Genomic DNA, 19715 nt, shown 5'->3' with positions numbered 1-19715 from the left:
GTGTTTTCAGTCTCTGTTCTGGATTTTTTTTTTTTTTTAGATGGAGTTTCGCTGTTGTTGCCCAGGCTGGAGTGCAGTGGTGTGATCTCGGCTCACTGCAACCTCCGCCTCCTGGCTTCAAGCCATTCTCCTGCCTCAGCCTCCAGAGTAGCTGGGACTACAGGCACGCACCACCACGCCTAGCTAATTGTTCTGGATTCTTTACTAGAATGGGAGGTGGCTGTCCTGACCCTGAAGGCCACAGCTTGGGCTGGACATGCAGGAGCCTCCACCAGCCTTCAACCCAGGGGAGACACCCCTTAGGGAGCATGGCTGACTTCAGATTGCACTCGCCAAGGGCCACCGGAGACCCCACCTTCCCTTCCCACTACTCTTTGACCCCTGGTGACATGGCCCTGTGTCTGGGAGGCCCTCACCAGCCAGCACCAAACTTTGGGGAACAGCAGAGCCAGCTGCCAGCCTGCCTTTCCCTGTGCCCCTCCAGGAGGAGGCTCGAGACACAGTGTCCCCAGGAACCATGTGGGCCTCTGACTGATGCCCAGAGAGGCCAATAGCCTGCAGAGCAGGGCCAGTCCCAGCCACGTGTGGCTGTGTGTTCACCTACTCCACAGCTGACCGGAGGGTGACATGGAGCAGTCACGAGGGCATGACCCGGGGTGTCCAAGAAGCCCGGAGGCAGCTCCGGGGCCCTGTCTGGACAGATCGTGGCCTCAACTACAGCCCTTGGGGAGGTGCCCAAGTCTCTGTGCCTCACCGGGGGAGGCGGAATCACCTACAGGTCACTGAGTGGCTCCCCGACGCCTCGGGAATGGGGAGGGGCTGTCAGGGTTGGCATGGACAGGCTGGGAACTGCCTGGACTCCCAGGCTTTGCTCTGCCCCAGGCCCCCTGCTTCCATGCAGGCAGGTGCGTCGGGGGTGAATTCTGTGTCACTCTCAGCTCTGAAGGTCCCTCCTGGGACCACGCTGTGACCGCTGGTGCTGGGGACTCAGCAAGGCCGGGGCTGGGGCGGGGGCACCGGGCCCAGGTGGGGCAGGAGAAGGAAAGGCTCCTGCACCCACTGTCACTCATGCTGTGGATGGGAATGGTTTTAACCAACTGTAGCCTCTGAAAGGCACATGAGAAGCCCGTCCCCATGTGCTTGTCCCACTGGGCGGCCCTCGTCCTCAGGCAGCCCTCCCTGACCGAACCACAGCCACGCGCCTCCTACAAGCCAGCATCGCCCAGAGTCGAGGACAGAGAACGGAGCCCAGACAAGGAGACCACCCTGTCACACTCCACCAGCCCTGCTCCCAAACCCTGGGCTGCCTCTGGACGCTCAGCCCCATGGAGGAAGCTGAACCCTGTCCCCTCCCAGTTGGACCCAGGCCTTCCGCTACTTCGGCTCCTGGGCGCTGTGAGAGGAAGCCCAGGGCCCCTCCTCAGGGCACCCCCTGTCCCTGCACGTGGGTCTGGAAGCAGCAGACCCATCCCCTCCAGGTCCCCTCATGGAGGCCACAGGAGAGCTGAGAGCCGCAGGCCGGTGTCCAGGTGAAGATGCCGCCTCAGCCTTCCTCATGGGTGACCTGGTGTCTGGGAGAATCTGCCGAGTCCAGGGTAGGACTTCAGAATGACAGGAAGTGGCGACTTGGGGTCCCTCGGAACTCAGCAGACCCTGCCGTGTGGGGAGGAGGCCTCAGGCTGGGAGCAAGGCCCCCGGCTCCATCTTTCTACTTATCAAAGCCCTGGGTAGAGCCGGACGACTGCACTGGGATACAGTGGGGCTGTCCCAGTGACAGCGGGGAGGCCGGGCCCCTCCTACGGCCACGCGAGGAGATAAGCTGAAGCGCCTCGTGTCGTGGGGTGGGGGCGTGCACAGCACCGGAGCCAGAGTGCGGCCCACTCAGACCACACGAGCCTCGGGAGCTGGGATGTGGGCCCACCGCTCTCAGGCAGGGCCCTGGAAGCCTGGGTGTCCCTCCCACCCTGGGGTACAGCAGGACCTGACTGCAAGGCGCCAAGCCACGGAGGGCTCCTGCCCTGTGGGGTCCAGGCCCTTCCCAGACCAGCAGTAGCATGGGGAGCGCGAACCCTGCCGTCCAGAGGGTGCCGCCAGGTCCTAGGGACCAGGGAACTTCCCCATTAGAAAGCGGTCAGGTGGGAATGGAGATTCCCTGGCCCCAGGCTGGACCCCACAAGAAACTGCCCGTAATTCTCATACCTGGGTCTCAGGAGCCATGACCAGCGCTCTGGGCCCTCACAGGCGGCGGCAGCAGCAGAACCACAGGTGTGCGTGAGGGAGGGGGTGTTTCCTCCAACTGAGGGCCTCCCAGCTGCAGCTCCTCTATCCCGAGGCCCAGCGCACGGGCTGCAGCAGCCTGACCCTCCCAGGATCCTCTGGGTGCATCTGGGTGGTGCCTTGGCATTCCTCTAATTTGGGGCCACCTGTTTTTATGCTCATGTGGCCCTAGGGAAGGAGGCAGAGGCCAGTGCTCCTGTTTTGTAGATGAAAAAAGATACTCAGAAAACCTGCCCCAAATCCTCTGCTAACAAGAGGCACGCAGGGCTGGCATTCCACTGTGGGCCCAGCCGGGACACCTACTTGGCAGCTCACCTGAAAAACCCCGGAGGCCTCCACGGGGACCCTAACGCCCTGCGCCAGGACGTGATGCAGGGAGAAGGAGGGAGGGGAGGGAGGGCGCCCTCATCTATGTCAGCCTCCCAGCGCGGAACAGCTGGAGGGCCCGGCCCCATTGAGGGATGGCCTGAAGAGGCCGCCTCCGGTGGCCCTGTCCTCCCATAAGTGCATCCCGGGGTTCTCTAAACACACTCATGGAAAAAGAGGCTTGAATTCACTCAGCAAAGCATGGCAAGGTCAAAGGCACTGACACAAAGGTAGCCTAAGGGATGCATCTCTAACACTGGGCTCTCGGCACAAGCAGAGACTTTTTTTTTTTTTTTGAGACAGAGTCTCCCAGGTTCAGGCAATTCTCCTGCCTCAGCCTTCTGAGTAGCTGGGATTACAGGCACGTGCCACCACTAGCATGTGCCCAGCTGATTTTTGTATTTTTAGTAGAGACGGGGTTTCACCACATTGGCCAGGCTGGTCTCAAACTCCTGATCACATGATCCGCCCGCCTTGGGCTCCCAAAGTGCTGGGATTACAGGCGTGAGCCACTGCGCTCGGCCAACTCTATTTTCAATAAGGCCCCATGCCCAGAGGTGGGGGTGGAACCCCAACATCTTTTAGGGAGACACAGTTCAGTCACCATGCTGTCCGTCAGCACTCTGTCGATGCTGTCCCTGGCATTTCTGGAGGCACGGGGGCTCCAAGGACCGTGCAACTTTTGCCCGCAGCCCTGACCCTGCCAATGCGGTAACCCAGGGTGCAGGCCATGGAGAAAGCGCCGTGCTGACCTGCAGCCGGAAGGGACGCCAGCTTCCCCACCCCAGGCCCTCCTGCCCCAGGCCCACCCCCGTTCGCAGGAGCCCTGGACAGTCCTCATCCGGATCCCAGGCATGGTGCAGCCCCAGCCCCTTACGCAGCGGGCTTTGTCCTCCTTGTGGCTGGGAGGGAGAATGCACTCAGCAGGTCACCAGTTCCTCCATGGCAGCTGCCCAGTGGCCCCGCAACCTCCCCACTGCCTGCCTCCCAGGCAGGTGTCAGCTCTAACATGGCAGGTGGGAAGCTCAAAGGACACTGGCAGAGAGCAGGTGGCACAGCTGGCACCAGAGGAACCTCCAGGCATCCAACTCTGCAGGACGACGCTGGGGACCCCACAGACCCCTCTCCTGGTGCCTGGCGCTTACCTGCTGATGCCCAGCCTCCATGCCACCTCAGAGAAGGTACTGCCACTTCCCACATGCATATGCCCATGGACACACACACAAACACCCCTGTGACCTGCAGACACACATGCACACTGCCTCGGTACTTGAAGGTTCAATTCTCACCTCATGTGCCCCAAGTCCGAGGGCCACCGTTGCTCTCCCTGGTCTGTGCTAAGGCATCTGCTCCTGCAGTGTCCTGTGTGTGACAGGTGGTATCGGTAGGGACCGTTGTAGCGGGCAGCACAGCCAAGCCCGTAGCCTGGGCACCAGGAGGACACCATGCCCAGACGCCCATGCCACCTACCAGAGATGAGCACTCAGAGGCGTCTCTCCTGCTGGGAGCCTGGGCCCCCATGCTCCCTGCACTTCCTTTCATCAGACCATTCAGGCATTTGCCCGTGAACCTGCGCTGACCGCTCCCCACTCCCTGTGCAAACGGCTCATTGCCACACCCTCTTCTCTCTGCCCGAACCTTCACTTCTGCCACATGGGATCTGGGGATGGACGATGGCTGTCCCCACTCCTGGTGCCCTCCCTGCCCAGGATCTGCGACTAGTAAGTCTTTGAACCTGTTTCCCATTGCAGTGGGGACTGAATTTGTACCTGCCACAAGGAAGAACCAGGGGCTGCCCAGGCTGGGTTTTCTCGGGGACGCGGGGGACACAGGGCAGGCTTCCAGCACCAGAGTGATGGTCAGGCAGGCATAACCTGGACGCGAATCAGACAAGAGGCGCAGGGCGTCTGCCAATGTGAGCAAGTTTCCGGGAGGGACTCCTGGGTGCAGGCCAGACAACCGGGCATTACACCATTTGCCAGGCGAAAGACACATCCTGTGAAAGGCACACGGCGAATACCACGTCCGTCCCCTTCATCTCCAGCGCACAGGGCTGCCAGCCACCGGGCACTGCCACTGAAAGCCAGTGTAGCCGGGGCTCTGACAACAAGCATGTCTGCCTCTCGGGACCCCCATACCACACAGAACGTGTCCACTGGACCCCAGCTTAACAACCACCCTTCAGGCCAGGAGCAGTGGCGCACATCTGTGATCCTAGCACTTTGGGAGGCTGAGGCTGGCAGATCAGCTGAGGTCAGGAGTTCAAGACCAGCCTAACCAACATGGTGAAACGCTGTGTCTACTGAAAATACAAAAATTAGCCAGCTGTGGTGGCGGGCGCTTGTAATCCCAGCTACTCTGGAGGCTGAGGCAGGAGACTTGCTTGAACCCGGGAGGCAGAGGTTGCGGTGAGCCGAGATCGCACCATTGCACTCCAGCCTGGGTGACAGAGCAAGAGTCTGACTCAAAAACAAAACAAAACCCATCCTCTCTCTGACCGTCCAGCCCTCAGTGGGGGTGTGAGCAGCCGCAAACAGTGGTGAGTCCCCTTCCCGGAGGGTGACCAAGCACACAGCCGCTCCCGGTCTGGCTGAACATTGAGATTTCAAGATTGGGTTCACACTTCCATGGGCCCATGACCTTGGGCAGCATGGAGTTGTCCCGAGTCGGGACTTCGGCCTGCATGAACTGCCTCTGCTCCCACAGGAGGGGCCATGTCTCTGAGTGTGGGGACAACCAAGGCCCAGCTGCCAGGCTCTCCTTTGGGGGCCTGGGTCTTCACCTGTGTGTCTCCACTCGAGACACAGGCAGGACCTAAGTGCCCCCAGGGCATGGGGCAGGGCCTCTAGAAAGGCCAGGCTGCCTGCAAGCTCCTGCTTCCCTTCCATCCAGTTCAACAAGCCCTGCTGACCCCCCAGCATGCACCTGACCACAGGTGGGCATTGTGTGGGGAGCAAGAGCTGAGCCCCCACCCCAGTCTAGCTCTCAGGGGCTGCGGTTCAATTCAAGGTGAGGGTTTCCGAGGTTTGCGTCATGAAGTCTTATCAGTAAAAAATGCGCACTGGCTCACACCTGTGATCCCAGCACTTTGGGAGGCTGAGACAGGAGCTCAAGACCAGCCTGGCCAACATGGTGAAACTCCATCTCTACTAAAAATACAAAAAAAAAAAAAATAGCTGGGTGTGGTGGCAGGCACCTGTAATCCTAGCTACTTGGGAGGCTGAGGCAGGAGAATCATTTGGTCCAGGGAGGCAGAGGTTGCAGTGAGCTGAGATCGTGCCACTGCACTCCAGCCTGGCAACAGATCGAAACTCTATCTCAAAAAAAAAAAAAAAAAAAAAAAAAGCCTCCACAAAAATCTCTGGGTGTGGTAGTGCACACCTGTAATCCCAGCTACGCAGGGGGCTGAGGCAGGAGAATCACTTGAACTCAGGAGGTGGGGGTTGCAGTGAGCTGAGATCACCAAGATCACTCCACTGCACTCCAGCCTGGGTGACAGAGTGAGATTCCCTCTCAAAACAAATAAGGCTGGGTGTGGAGGCTCACACCTGTCATCCCAGCACTTTGGGAGGCCAAGATGGGCTAATCACCTGAGGTCAGGAGTTTGAGACCAACCTGGCCAACATGGTGAAATCCCATCTTTTAAAAAATTAAATTAAGTGGCCGGGCGCGGTGGCTCATGCCTGTAACCAAGCACTTTGGAGGCCAAGGCGGGCAGATCACCTGTAGTAGGGAGTTCAACACCAGCCTGACCAACATGGTGAAAGCCCGTCTTTAAAAAGAAAAATTAGCCCAGCGCGGTGGCTCAAGCCTGTAATCCCAGCACTTTGGGAGGCCAAGGCGGGTGGATCACGAGGTCAAGAGATCGAGACCATCCTGGTCAACAAGATGAAACCCCATCTCTACTAAAAATACAAAAAATTAGCTGGGCATGGTGGCACGTGCCTGTAATCCCAGCTACTCAGGAGGCTGAGGCAGGAGAACTGCTTGAACTCAGGAGGCGGAGGTTGCCGTGAGCTGAAATCGCGCCATTGCACTCCAGCCTGGGTAACAACAGCGAAACTTTGTCTCAAAAAAAAAAAAATTAAAAAGCAAAACGAGGTCAATGGTGACAGAGATGCATACCCAGATGGATACACATCTCCAGGCACTATGTATTTACATCCACGGAAAACCAGAAAAGCAGGAGGACATACGCATGGGATGAAAACGTCAACATAAATGGAACTGTGACCATTTTTGCCCCCATCGGCAGTTCCTGGGGTGGGCTCCCTGCTGGAAAACTGCTGTTGGGCTTCTGATGCAGGCAGATAGGAGGGGCCGGGCTGCCAGGCCCACCACAAGTCATCATCCCGAGGTGGCCCTGGATGTCCAGGGAAGAGGGCGAGGGCGGGTCTAACAGGCTGTAGGCCAGGGGTTTCCCACACAGGGGCACGTAAGGTTAACCCCCAGAGCCAAGCAGCCAGCACTGATGACCAGAGGACAAGGAAGGGATAGAGACGGCTGCCCTCTGTCCCCGAGGCAGCACACGTGGGAAGGGAGACGCTGAAGTTTCCCTCTGTGGGGCCTCCTTGGGTCCAGCCTGGACACTGCCCTGTACGTCACAGCTGGAGTGAGTCTGAAATGGATTCAAGCGTCCCTGGCCGGGGGTTGGGAGAGTTGCTGGGGGAGCCCTAGTACCTGACCCCAAAGGTGCTCTGAAGCCTCAAACCCTCTGGGGCGTTCCCAGGGTAAGATCAGCCACTCTCCACGGGGAGGCTGCGGCTGCCCTGGACAGCACGAGGCTCTAGCTGGATTAGGACATAAGCTTGCTGGGGCTTGGCGGATGGCCACACAATGGGTAGGTGGGCGGGGAGGGACAGTGTGGGTGGAGGCTTGGCTCAGGTATCTGCAAGCATTATCTGTGTCTGTGAGGGGGAGAGAGAAGGAAGGGAGGCTATAAATAGAACCCTTTCAAGGCAAGGAACAGGTGAGCAAGCAGAAGGCAGGCACGTGTCTGAAATCCACACTCCCGCCAGGGTGGTGCCAGGCCGTGGTTGTGGGAGAGGCGGGAACCTTCTTCCAGGGTCGCCCCCACCTGTTCTTCCACTCCCCCCTGCCAAGTGGCAGACAAGCTGGAGTGGGGCTGGGTCCCACTCCCACTGCGTCCTAACCTCTCACAGCCTTGGTCCTCTCTTTTTCTTTCTCTTTCTTTTTTTTTTTTTTTTTAATTTTTTGAGACAGGGTCTGTTTCTGTTGCCCAGACTGGAGTGCAGTGGGGTGATCACAGCTCCCTGCAGCCTCCACCTTCGGGAGGCTAGTCCAACAAGCCATCTTCCCTCCTTAGCCTCTTGAGTAGCTGGGACTGAAGAGGGGCATTGCCACTTCTGGCTAGTTAAAAAAAACTTTTTGTAGAGATGGGGTCTCATCTTGTTTTTCAGGCTGCTCTCAAACTCCTGGGCTCAAGCATTCCTCTGTGTCAGCCTCCCACAGTGCCGGATCACAGGTGTGAGCTGCTGAGCCCACTCTCAGACCCTTGGTTTTTTCACTGGCAAAGCGGGGCTGATACTACCCCAGCTTCTCACACCCTGGACGTGGGATGTGGGACGCCCCTCCTCTCCAATGTCTCTCCCTCAGTGCTTCCATGGACTCACCACTCCCCACCTTCCCCACCCCTGGCCCACAGAAGGCAAAGGGCACCCAGCTCTTAGGTGGAAGCCACGGTGGGGAGGCAGGCCTTCGGCACCAACGTGGACATGCCTATGTTCACCCCAGCCCAGAGATGCCCCACCTGGCCCCCAACTTTATGAAACATCAAAAGGGACCCAGACACTGGACACAAGGGTTCCCAGCTCTTTATGGCACAGAGGATTCTACAGGTTGACAAAGGTGGGAAATGGCTGGCCCAGGTCACTCTACAGCTGTTGCAGAATTCATGTGATTTGCCAGTTTTATTAAACTTCCCATAACCATTCTGACCCCTTGGGAATTCCAGAATTCCAGAATTCCAGGTCCAGTCCTGAGTCCCCCCTGCCCCCCAAAAAGTGCTTTCTGGCGGCACTAGGCAAACTCCTAAAGGGCTGTCTCCAGCGACGGAGCCTTGAGAGACTGCAGCCCACCCAGAAAGGGCCACTGTCCCCAGGCCACCGGTCCCTGCGGGTTCCAGGGCACCAACCCTGGGCCGCCACTAGGGCTGGTCAGTCGGGTCAGCTTTGGACTTCCAGGGCTCTGCCCATGAATCCTGCCGTGTGGGTTTGCAGAAGGGATGGGAAGGCGCGGCCGGGGGGAGGGCGTCATCCGCCGCAGCAAGGGTTCCCGAGGACTGGGCTCGGCCGGCGCTTCCACGCTCTGTGGACAGGAGCCCAGCTCGGTTTCCACTCAACCTTGAACTCTGCCCTTTAATTCACGGCGAGTGGGCGGCCAGGCCCGAGGGGTCGGTGTGTGACTCGGCGGCGCGCGCGCCAGGGAAGTCCCGTGGGGAGGACACCGACGGCCACGCGCTCCCCGCCCCGCCCCGCCCGCGCACCTGTCCCGGGCGTGGCGCCCGCGGCTGCTGCCCCGCCCCGCCCAGCTCGCACCGGGCGCTGGTTGGCGGAGGCGGCGCGCTATGCTAATAAGCCTGACCCCTTCCGCACCTGCCTGGGCCGGGCGGCCGGGCCCGCGGACACCGCAGTCGCGACCTGCGCTCGCCCCTCCCGCCCCGGCCCGCCCCGGCCCGCCCCGGCCCGCCGCCCGGGAGGGACCATGCCGCGCTCCTTCCTGGTGAAAACGCACTCCAGCCACAGGGTCCCCAACTACGGGCGGCTGGAGACACAGAGAGGTACTGGCTGCCCGACCTCCTGACGGGACTAGAGCCTGCGGGGCGGGAGAGAGGCCCCTGGGAGCCGGGGGTGTGGGGACATCTGTCCCAGGTGGGAGGAGAAGGTGCCAGCACTTCTGCGCGGTGGCTGCGGCTCCAGGGAGGTAGGTGGCCCACGGGCGCCTCCACTTAAGGAACTGAGCCCCAACTCTGGCAGGGCGGGCGGATTCTCTCCGCTCTTGGAGTTTTCTAAGCCTCCATGTCTCCCTGGAATTCACCTCTTATATACGGCCTCCCGTCCCCACCACTTCAGCCCCAGCGAAAGGGACCCTGGGGTCATCTTACTGGCACACGGGTTTGGGAGGCGTTGCAGGGTAGTGGGAGGGAAGGAGGGCCGTCTGGGACTGCCCTGCTGAGGGACCCGTGGAGCATGCTGACCAGGGGTGGTAAGCACAGGGAATGGGAAGAAGGGGGACCCCTGAGCTCTTCCTGCTGCAAAGGCACTGCCCCTCCTGCCTCAGTTCGGGTGAGCCTCCTCCCCCAACCTCCCCTCACCCCAGAAGCCCTCTTGCTCACGCTGTCAGGCTTGCCTGGGCAGGCTGGGCTAAGGGGCTGCAACACACTGGCTGGGCTGGGGAGATGCGTGCTCAGCAATCAGGATGTCCACTCATTCCCACTGCCTGCTAGACACAGGGACACTACAGGAGAGGACTCTGTCCTTCAGAGGACAGCCCGCCACATGGGCAGTCAGAGCAGTCCTCACCTGGCTTGGCAGCTTCTTGGGACAAAGCCCACTGAGGGGCCCCAGTGGACGCAGCAGTCGGGACTCACGCTCTGCGGCTGGGGGGAGAGGGCAGGAAGAGCACTGCTGAGGCTGGGGCCTCCAGAAACACCCCCAACAGATCTTTATCCCAGCTCAGAACTGGAGCTGGGGGCAGGAGGGTCCCACCTGGATCCCCTCGAGGCCCAGGCTGCCACCAGGGGGTGCCAGCTAGGACTGTGCTTTTAAAATGTACATTTTGAAATCAGTTTCATGAGTCACAACGAGCAATTCTATAAAATAAAATAGAACAGAAACTATTGGAGTGCCGTGCTCTAGGCGAAGGACGCTGGCTTGTTATGTGGATGTGGATGTGCGTGAGTTCAGACGTGATGGAAAACGGAATTTACATGGGTCGTAGTCCCAAGTTTCAAAGTGCAGCTGAAGGTCCAGCCATACAGCGACCGCACCTCACCATCCGAGTGTGCCAGGCTGGGTAGCTGAGCGGGGCCCAGAGGGTGACTGTCCTGAGCAGCCTTGCTGCCCCACAGCACTCTCGGGTCCTCTCCTCACTGCAGCCCCAGCCACCTGGCTTTCTAATAGCCAGGGGGCCCTGGTGACTTTCTGCCAAGATGTTACCCCAGGATACATCTGAGGTGCTGGGGTTTGGGGCCCCTCAATCTCTCCTTTTAAATAAGTGGCTCCTATGGCTCCCCAGGGAACCCCTGAAGCCAGCAGGATACTTAACAGTCTCTTTGTCAGGGCACAGTGGCTCACGCCTGTAATTCCAGCAGTTTGGGAGGCTGAGGTGAACATCTGAGGTCAGGAGTTCGAGACCAGCCTGACTAACATGGAGAAACCCCATCTCTACTAGAAATACAAAAGTTAGCCAGGTGTAATGGCAGGTGCCTGTAATCCCAGCTACTTGGGAGGCTGAGGTAAGACAATTGCTTCAACCCGGGAGGCAGAGGTTGCAGTGAGCCGAGATCGTGCCACTGTCTCCAGCCTGGGAGACAGAGTGAGTCTCCACCTGGAAACAAAACCAAACAGTCTCCTCCCCAGGATCTGGACAGCAGAAGGAATAAAAAAGCAAGTAAACCCAGCGATTATGGGGAAATCGTGCAAAATCCCAGCAGAAACACACAGTCAGCCTGACTGGGAGAGGCTGTCTCCTGGCCCGTCTGCCTCTCGGCTCAGCCACTGGGCCCACAAACAGGGTCCCAGCTCTGTGATGATGCCTGGAGCCAGAAAGGTTGCCAAGTCTTAGAGATGGAGACAAGAAACGGTGACTGTCTCCTGCAGAGGCCCCAGTGAAGCCGGGCAACCCTGGGCTCCCCAGTGCCGTCTCCCCAGGATTCCCTTGGATGTTCCCTCTTACCCTGTCATTGCCCCACTTCTGGGTGGGCAGAAACCTGATGACCCTGTAACTAGGAGAACTGAGGGTGGGAGGAGGTCAAGTCAGGAAGGAGTAGCAGACAGGAAACGTTGCTTTGAATTCCGTTTCCCTTATCCTCACAGCACTTGTGATGGTCTATTTTTCCAGTCCTACTGGGTGTGAGCGTCTCACTGTGGTTGCAATTTGTGCTTCCCTGGCGGATAAGGGTGTTGAGCATCTTTGCATATGTTCATTGGCCATTTATGTATCGCCTTTGGAAAAATAGCTATTCAAATCCCTTGCCCAGGTGGGGCACAGTGGCTCACGCCTTGTAATCTCAGCACTTTGGGAGGCCCAGGTGGGCAGATCGCTTGAGGCTAGGAGTTCGAGACCAGTCTGGCCAATGTGGCAAAACCCCACCTCTAAGAAAAATATGAAAATTACCTGGACATGGTGGCAGGCGCCTGTCATCCCAGCTATCAGGAGGCTGAGGCAGGAGAATCACTCGAACCCGGGAGGCAGAGGTTGCAGTGAGCTGAGATAGTGCCACAGCACTCCAGCCTGGGTGACACCGAAAGACTCTGTCTCGAAAAAAAGAAAAAAAATTAGCCAGGCGTGGTGGCACACAACTGTAGTCCAGCTACTGAGGAGTCTGAGGCAGCAGAATCATTTGAACCTGGGAGGTGGAGGTTGCAGGTTGCAATGAGCTGAGTTCATGCCACTGCACTCCAGCCTGAGCGAAAGTGAGAGACTGTCTCAAAAAAAAAAAAAAAAAAAAGGCTGGGCACGGTGGCTCACGCCTATAATCCCAACACTTTGGAAGCTGAGTTGAGTGAATCATGAGGTCAGGAGTTCAGGAGTTCAAGACCAGCCTGATCAACATGGTGAAACCTTGTCTCTACTAAAAATACAAAAAAAAAAAAAAAAAAAAAAAAAGGCCGGGCGCAGTGGCTCACGCCTGTAATCCCAGCACTTTGGGAGGCTGAGGCGGGTGGATCACGAGGTCAAGAGATCGAGACCATCCTGGTCAACATAGTGAAACCCCATCTCTACTAAAAATACAAAAAATTAGCTGGGCATGGTGGCGTGTGCCTGTAATCCCAGCTACTCGGGAGGCTGAAGCAGGAGAATTGCCTGAACCCAGGAGGCGGAGGTTGCGGTGAGCCGAGATCGCGCCATTGCACTCCAGCCTGGGTAACAAGAGCGAAACTCCATCTCAAAAAAAAAAAAAAAAATTAGCCGGGCATGGTGGCATATGCCTGTAATCCCAGCTACTTGGGAGGCTGAGACAGGAGAATTGATTGAACCCGGGAGGCGGAAGTTACTGTGAGCCGAGATTGTGCCACTGCACTCCGGCGCTTGCCCATATTAAAATTGTATTATGTCTTTTTATTGTTGATGTGCAAAATCCTTAATATGTTCTAGTGTTCTAGATGCTATTCCTGACCAGAAGTCTGACTTGCAAATATTTTCTCCTATTCTATGGGTTGTCTTTCTCTACCCAAAGCCTCAGCGTGGAGGTAGAAACAGAGCCAGAAATCTATTTTAACACATACAGAGTAAGAAAGGATTGAGGGCTGTTGGGAGCGTTTGGCCTTGGGGAAATCCAGAATTAATTTAACTCTTACCTGCAGACTAACCTGTTTATCTGGGGGCTGCTTCCCTTGAATGGATGAACCACGTGGTGTGTGGGGTGCCAGCCCCCAAACACAGGGACCACCATCCCAGGGAGGAGCCCAGCCAGGGGTAATTCTGAAAGCCCGGGTCAGAGCACCCCAGCCATGTGGCTCGGCTGTGTTAAGAGAGCAGCAGAGTGGCCATGAGCCAGCGCCAGGGAGGCTTCTGAGCTCACTGGCTTCTCTGCCTAATTATCCCCAAAAGGAGATGCCTTGAGGGGTGACTAGAAGCTGATGAGTTGTGAGGGGGCTGATTTTACACTCAGCCGGCACCTTGCTGCCAAGGATCTGACTTACGGCTGCCTTGTGGACGCCTGGAGGATGCTGGGCCAGGCTGGTGCCCCTCCAGAGGTGGGTGGGGGCTTATTGGAGGTGCCACCCAGCTGAGGCCTAAAGGGCCCTCCTTTGTCCCACGAGGTCTGTTTCATGTTGCTGAACCCCAGGGGTCCCATGAGATGTTTCTCTTCTTCGCGTTTAAAGAGGAAGTGAGATTCACTCTCTAGACCGCAGGGCCTTCTAGTTCTAGATGCCTGCGCTCCTGGCCACGCCGTGACTTCCCTGCACAGCAGCGTCAGCTCCTTTGCAAGCTGGGTCTGCGCTCGGGCTCCCCGCCACTCCTCCCGCGCTGCTGGGCTGCTGATAGGCTGGGATATCAGGTTCATGGATCGGAATTGGAAAACACCAAGTGCTGGGCACTCGGTCTTCATCTTTATATTTATCTCCCTCCACCCTTCTAGAAATTGATGGCGCCTGCTCTGCCTGTCGGGGGCTAGTGGTGCCCCTTCTCCCCCAAGACAGGGAGGCCCCTTCTGTGCCTGCTGACCTTCCCCAGCCCTGGGACCGCTCCTCGGCCTTCGCCTGCATCTCCCTGCCCCTCCTGCCACAGCTCAAGGAAGCTCTGGGGGCCTCTGGACCAGATGCTCTGGAAGTCAGTGGGGTTGACCCTCGGGGCAGCTGGGCCCCCAGTGTACCCCTCAAAGACAGTCTGAATCACCTCGACCTGCCCCCACTGCTGGTGCTGCCCACGCGGTGGTCCCCAATCCTGGGCCCAGACCAGGACGGGGCTCCAGAAAAACTGCTTGGGGCTGAGCGGATGCCGCGAACCCCAGGCGTCTTTGAGTGCTTCCACTGCCACAAGCCCTACCACACGCCGGCCGGGCTGGCCCGGCACCGGCAGCTGCACTGCCACCTGCAGGCAGGGCGCGTGTTCACCTGCAGGTACTGCGACAAGGAGTACACCAGCCTGGGCGCCCTCAAGATGCACATCCGCACCCACACGCTGCCCTGCGCCTGCACAATCTGCGGCAAGGCCTTCTCCAGGCCCTGGCTGCTGCAGGGCCACGTCCGCACCCACACAGGTAGGACGGGCCAAGGTCTGCAAGGACGGTCTGGGCTGGGGGTAAGGAGGAGGGTGATTTTAGAAACACTAGCACTGGATTCACATTTGGCCTCTGCCTCCTGACTTATCTGCTCCCTGGCCTGCTATACAAAGTCCCACAGACCAGAGGCCAGAAGTCCAAAATCCAGGTGTTAGGAGGGGCCAGTGTGGGAGCCATGCCTGTAATCCCAGCATTCTGGGAGGTTGAGGCGGGAGGATCACTTCAGGCCAGGAGTTCGGGACCAGCCTGGCCAACATAGCAAGACCCCAATCTCTACTAAAAATAGAAACTTAGCTAAGTGTGGTGGCACGTGCTGGTAGTCCCAGCCACTTGGGAGGCTGAGGCAGGAGGATGACAGAAGCCCAGGAGGCTGAGGCTGAGGCTGCAGTGAGCTGTGGTCATGCCACTACACTCCAGCCTGGGCAACAGAGCGAGACCCCAACTCAAAACAAAAAACAAAACACGGCCGGGCACGGTGGCTCAAGCCTGTAATCCCAGCACTTTGGATGGCTGAGGTGGGTGGATCACGAGGTCAAGAGATCGAGACCATCCTGGCCAACATAGTGAAATCCCATCTCTACTAAAAATACAGAAATTAGCTGGGCATGGTGGTGGACACCTGTAATCCCAGGTACTCGGGAGGCTGAGGCAGGAGAATCGCTTGAACCCAGGAGGCGGAGGTTGTGGTGAGCCGAGATTGCGCCATTGCACTCCAGCCTGGGTAACAACAGTGAAACTCTGTCTCAAAAAAAAAAAAAAAGAATAAACACAGAAAGGAAGAATGAGCTCCGGGAATCAGCTCCAGTCTCCACATCAGGCCCAGAGGCCCCCTTTTCTCTGTGGGCTGAGACGGGGTCTGGCTCTGTTGCTCAGGAAGAATGAGCTCCGGGAATCAGCTCCAGTCTCCACATCAGGCCCAGAGGCCCCCTTTTCTCTGTGGGCTGAGACGGGGTCTGGCTCTGTTGCTCAGGCTGAGTGCAGTGGTTTGATCACAGCTTGCTAGAGCTCTGACTGCCCGGGTTCAAGTGATTCTCCTGCCGCAGCCACCTGAGTAGCTGGGACCACAGATGTGCATCACCATGCTCAGCCAATTTTTAAATTATTTGTAGACACAGGGGTCTTGCTGTGTTGCCCAGGCTGGTCTTGAACTCCTGGGCTCAATCTTTCTTCCCACCCTGGCCTCCCAAAGTGCTGGGATTACAGGCGTGAGCCACTGCACCCGACTAGTTCACACTTCTTTTCTTTTGAGATGGAGTCTCGTTTTGTTGCCCAAGCTAGAGGGCAGTGGCACAATCTCAGCTCACTGCAACCTCTGCCTCTGGGGTTCAAGTGATTCTCTGCCTCAGCCTCCTGGGTAGCTGGGATTACAGGTGTCCGCCAACATGCCTGGCTAATTTTTGTATTTTTAGTAGAGACGGGGTTTCCCCATCTTGGCCAGGCTGGTCTTGAACTCCTGACCTTGTGATCTACCTGTCTCAGCCTCCCAAAGTGCTGTGATTATAGGCGTGAGCTGCACCCAGCTCTAGTTAACACTTTTCCTAACTGGAGGTTCCCTAGCCCTTAAGTCATGACTCTCGTGACTAGGACCTTCAGTCACACCTGGGTATAGGCCAGAGGGAAGGCTTTTTCCAGGGCTCTGAAATCCATTATGGTTTTCCCAACCCTTTGATGAGAACACCTCCCAAACACCTGCTTTCCAGGCCAAAGGACCCCAGGCCACATCCAGGTGGAAGCCTGTTGGAGCTTGGTGCCCTCAGCCTGGGAGTGAGAATTGTGGGAGGTCCCGCAGGACCTGGCCAGGAGCATGCCCAGTGTCCCACCAGCAGGAATGCAGGTGCTCTGGGCCCCTCAGGGGCTACAGGCTGTGGTCTTTTAGGACTCTATGGGGCTACAGGACTGAATAGATGATTCCCAGTCACCCTTCCCTTTATATGTGTTGGACCACGGTCCCAACAGGACTTTGTCTAGGTCCCCTGTTGTCCTGATGGGAGGTGGTTCCTAAAAGCTGCCTCCTCAAGAACCATGTCTCCACCCCTGCTCTGGATTCTGCTGGAGGGGGCCACCCCCCTCCACCTGCCTGTCAGTGGCCAGAAACAGCTGCCAGAGGCCCCTAGGACTTCCCCCGTCCTCTCCCAGTGGCCAAGGTCCCCAGGACTTCCACCATCCTCTCCCAGTGGCTGCCAGAGGCCCCTAGGACTTCCCCCATCCTCTCCCAGTGGCCAAGGCCCCTAGGACTTCCCCCGTCCTCTCCCAGTGGCCAAGGCCCCCAGGACTTCCACCATCCTCTCCCAGTGGCTGCCAAAGGCCCCTAGGACTTCCCCCATCCTCTCCCAGTGGCCAAGGCCCCTAGGACTTCCCCCATCCTCTCCCAGTGGTCAAGGCCCCTAGGACTTCCCCCGTCCTCTCCCAGTGGCCAAGGCCCCCAGGAGGGCTCTTGCAGCAACAATGGCAGATCCAGCGCCTGTGGCTGCCTGTGCTCCTGGGAGGGGCTTCAGGCAGTGTGGTCTCACCCAGGTGTGCCACCCCGTCCCCACACAGTTCAGCCTTGGGTGCTCAGGCTGTGAGCATTTGTAGGGAAGGGATGGGATCATCCACTGATGGTCAGGGTGGGCGCTGTAGCCTTCAAGCCCCCTTCCGTGGTGTCACCACCCCGAGGGCCACTCACTGACCCCCTTCTTCCTCCCACAGGGGAGAAGCCTTATGCCTGCTCGCACTGCAGCAGGGCCTTTGCCGACCGTTCCAACCTTCGGGCCCATCTGCAAACGCACTCTGACACCAAGAGGTACCAATGCCGGCGCTGCACCAAGACCTTCTCCCGTATGTCCCTCCTGGCACGGCACGAGGAGTCTGGCTGCTGCCCGGGCCCCTGAGAGGCGCGTGGTTGGCGCAGGTAGGAGGGATGGCCCTCACCCTGAGAGCTGGCGTCCCTCCTGCTGCCAGAGGAGCCTCGAGTCTGGGAGGACAGGGCTCAGCCTCACACCTGGTGCATCTGCCACATCTGTGTCCAATCAGAACCAAAGAAGTCCATCAGGGACCACTGGGGCGGAGAACACTCACCCACGCAGCCCACTCCGCTGAGCCCCACTCAGAGGAGACTCCTCTCCCAGGGAAGACTTTCATCAGAACAAGAGCCCTGGTTCCACCGCATCGTGGTCACGGCTCTGGGTCTGCCTTCCGAGAGTCAGAGCCTGTGGGGGTGGTCACCTGCATGGGTTGGCAGTGCCGCCTGCTGACTCGAGAGGCTGCCTCGTTCCCTGGCAGCAGAAACGAACAGTTCTGACTTGTGGTGAGCACAGCTGTGCGGTCCATCCTCAGAAGGCGCAACTACCTCTCAGCTGGCCCCCACCAGCCTTTGGTGTGGGGTCTGGACAAGCTGTCCTGTGTCACACGCCTACACGCATGTGCACACACGCTCACACATGTACACACACGTGCCCTCCCCACCTCACTAGACTCTCCTGAAGATGGAGCAGGAATGGTGTTCTGGGTGCGTTGGGATGGGGTGGAATGCCCTGGACCTGTGCCTTTGGGATTTGTCCTGCTCAGAGCCTCAGGGCACTCAGCTTCCCAGGCAAGAACAGCTGTCGGGTAATAAAAGGTCTCTGCACACCTGCTTGTTCCATTCTTCAAAGCTTTGAGTACTGCCCAATCCTCTGGTTCTGTGGAGGATGTGGGACTCTGAGAAATTCCTCAAGGTAGCAGGATTCGGGGATTGCCTGGGCCCTTTAGACACTGAGTAGGTGGGAGACTCTGGGTCAGAGCCTGCCACTGTGAAACACTCTTCTGAGAGGTGGGGAAGCTGCCATCTGGAGAGCAGGGGCACTGTTATGGGCAGAAACCACGCAGAGGCGGGAAAGCATCCCATGGCACAGAGGAAAGGCTGAGAGGCTCTATCCTGGGCTAGGAAGAGGGCTCTCTTAGGGCACTAGGTGGAGACCAAAGCTGGGCAGACAGCGGGCGGCTAGGTGCAGGGGCAGCAAGTCCTCCTGGCTGCCTGGTCAGAAGAGAGGACTCGGGGCTCCTGCTGCAGTCCTCAACTGCTACTAGGGTCTGACGTGATCACTGCCATCTTGCGGAGGGTCTGCGCTTCTGTCCACCCATGGTACCTGAGGCAGCTTTACCTACCTACGTGCTGGGCTGAGACACTGCCAAATCCGCAAGGCTACCTACACACAAGACCCCCTCCCTGGAGTTCTGCTCCCATTGTCCAGTGGGGTGATGACATTTCTTTCTTACGCGTGGCCTCTTCTCACCGCTGAGCTGCTAGGCAGCTGCCCACTGGGCTGGTCCTCCTCAGCATGTCTTCACCTCTCCAGCTCAACCCCAGGGGACATCCAGGAAGGAGCAAAGAGGCCCCTCCCAGTCCCTGACACCTTTGCTGATGAGGATGGTGGGAGGGAGGTTTCTGGGACGGGACACTTGTTCCTCGGGAGGGCTGGCCTGCTGTGAGCTCCTCTGCCTCTGGCCCCAGCCAGACTTCTTCATCCTGGCCCTGGGATGGAGCCACATGGAGAGCAGCAAGGGCTCCCCTCGATCCTGAGCCCACTGAGCCTCCTGTCCATCCGTCCATCCATGGGAACATTCAGGAGGACTCACAGGGAGCACTCACTAGGCACCTCGTCACTTGGCTGCTCCATTCCATCCTGGGCCATCCTCACCTGCAGATCAGCCTGGCTAACGCTGACCAGGTGTTGACGGGCCCTCGTACATCCAGAGGAAATCTGACCTAGACTTTGGGCTCCTCTCAGCTCCAGCCGCTACCGGCCTCCATGTGAGCTGGCGGAATGAAGATGCTCTCTGAGAAAGCCTCTGTTGCATTCCTGGATGGGGACCACTGCCTCCCCTACAGGGATTGGCCGTCCCCAGCGGGAAGCACCCACTCTGCTCCCGTAACAAAGGACCCCAACCTGAGTGGCTGAAACAGCAGTGTCTCATCCTCCCCCAGTTCTAGAGGCTGGATGCCCCAGGTCCAAGTGCTAGCAGGCCTGGTTCCTTTGGGGGGGCGGGGCTGCTCCAGGCTTTCTGAAGGCTTTGGGAGTCGCTAGTGAGCCTTGGCTTCTGGTGGCGTCTCCCTGTGTGTGTCTTTCTGTGTCCCCTCTTACGA

At 58.4% G+C, this 19715-nt stretch overlaps 2 protein-coding genes across 5 annotated transcripts in view; one reads left to right on the top strand and one right to left on the bottom strand.

Annotated features, from left to right (window-relative positions):
* Positions 1-184: 184 nt before the first annotated feature.
* Positions 185-19715, bottom strand: part of LOC128930292 (uncharacterized) — a 36120-nt gene continuing 16589 nt past the window's right edge. The window contains exons 3-7 of one of the 4 annotated variants that reach the window (XM_078357981.1): positions 12001-12137; positions 4413-4639; positions 3933-4005; positions 2200-2473; positions 185-1653 (exon numbers count right to left, since the gene is read on the bottom strand). In XM_078357981.1, coding sequence (XP_078214107.1) covers positions 2446-2473; positions 3933-4005; positions 4413-4639; positions 12001-12008 — 336 coding nt within the window. In that variant the 5' untranslated portion in view covers positions 12009-12137 and the 3' untranslated portion in view covers positions 185-1653; positions 2200-2445. Of the gene's footprint in view, positions 1654-2199; positions 2474-3795; positions 4110-4412; positions 4640-12000; positions 12138-19715 lie in introns of those variants that run through there. The other 3 variants (XM_078357979.1, XR_013530289.1, XM_078357980.1) reach the window with 3 other exon arrangements.
* Positions 9264-18220, top strand: SNAI3 (snail family transcriptional repressor 3). Its single transcript, XM_002761255.5, has 3 exons — positions 9264-9442; positions 13970-14590; positions 17300-18220. Exons 1-3 carry the CDS (start codon positions 9367-9369, stop codon positions 17479-17481), a joined length of 879 nt encoding a protein of 292 aa, XP_002761301.1. The 5' UTR covers positions 9264-9366; the 3' UTR covers positions 17482-18220.

Source organism: Callithrix jacchus, chromosome 20 (genome assembly GCF_049354715.1).
Source record: "Callithrix jacchus isolate 240 chromosome 20, calJac240_pri, whole genome shotgun sequence".
NCBI lineage: Eukaryota > Metazoa > Chordata > Mammalia > Primates > Cebidae > Callithrix > Callithrix jacchus.
This window is presented reverse-complemented; position numbering and strand designations above follow the sequence as displayed.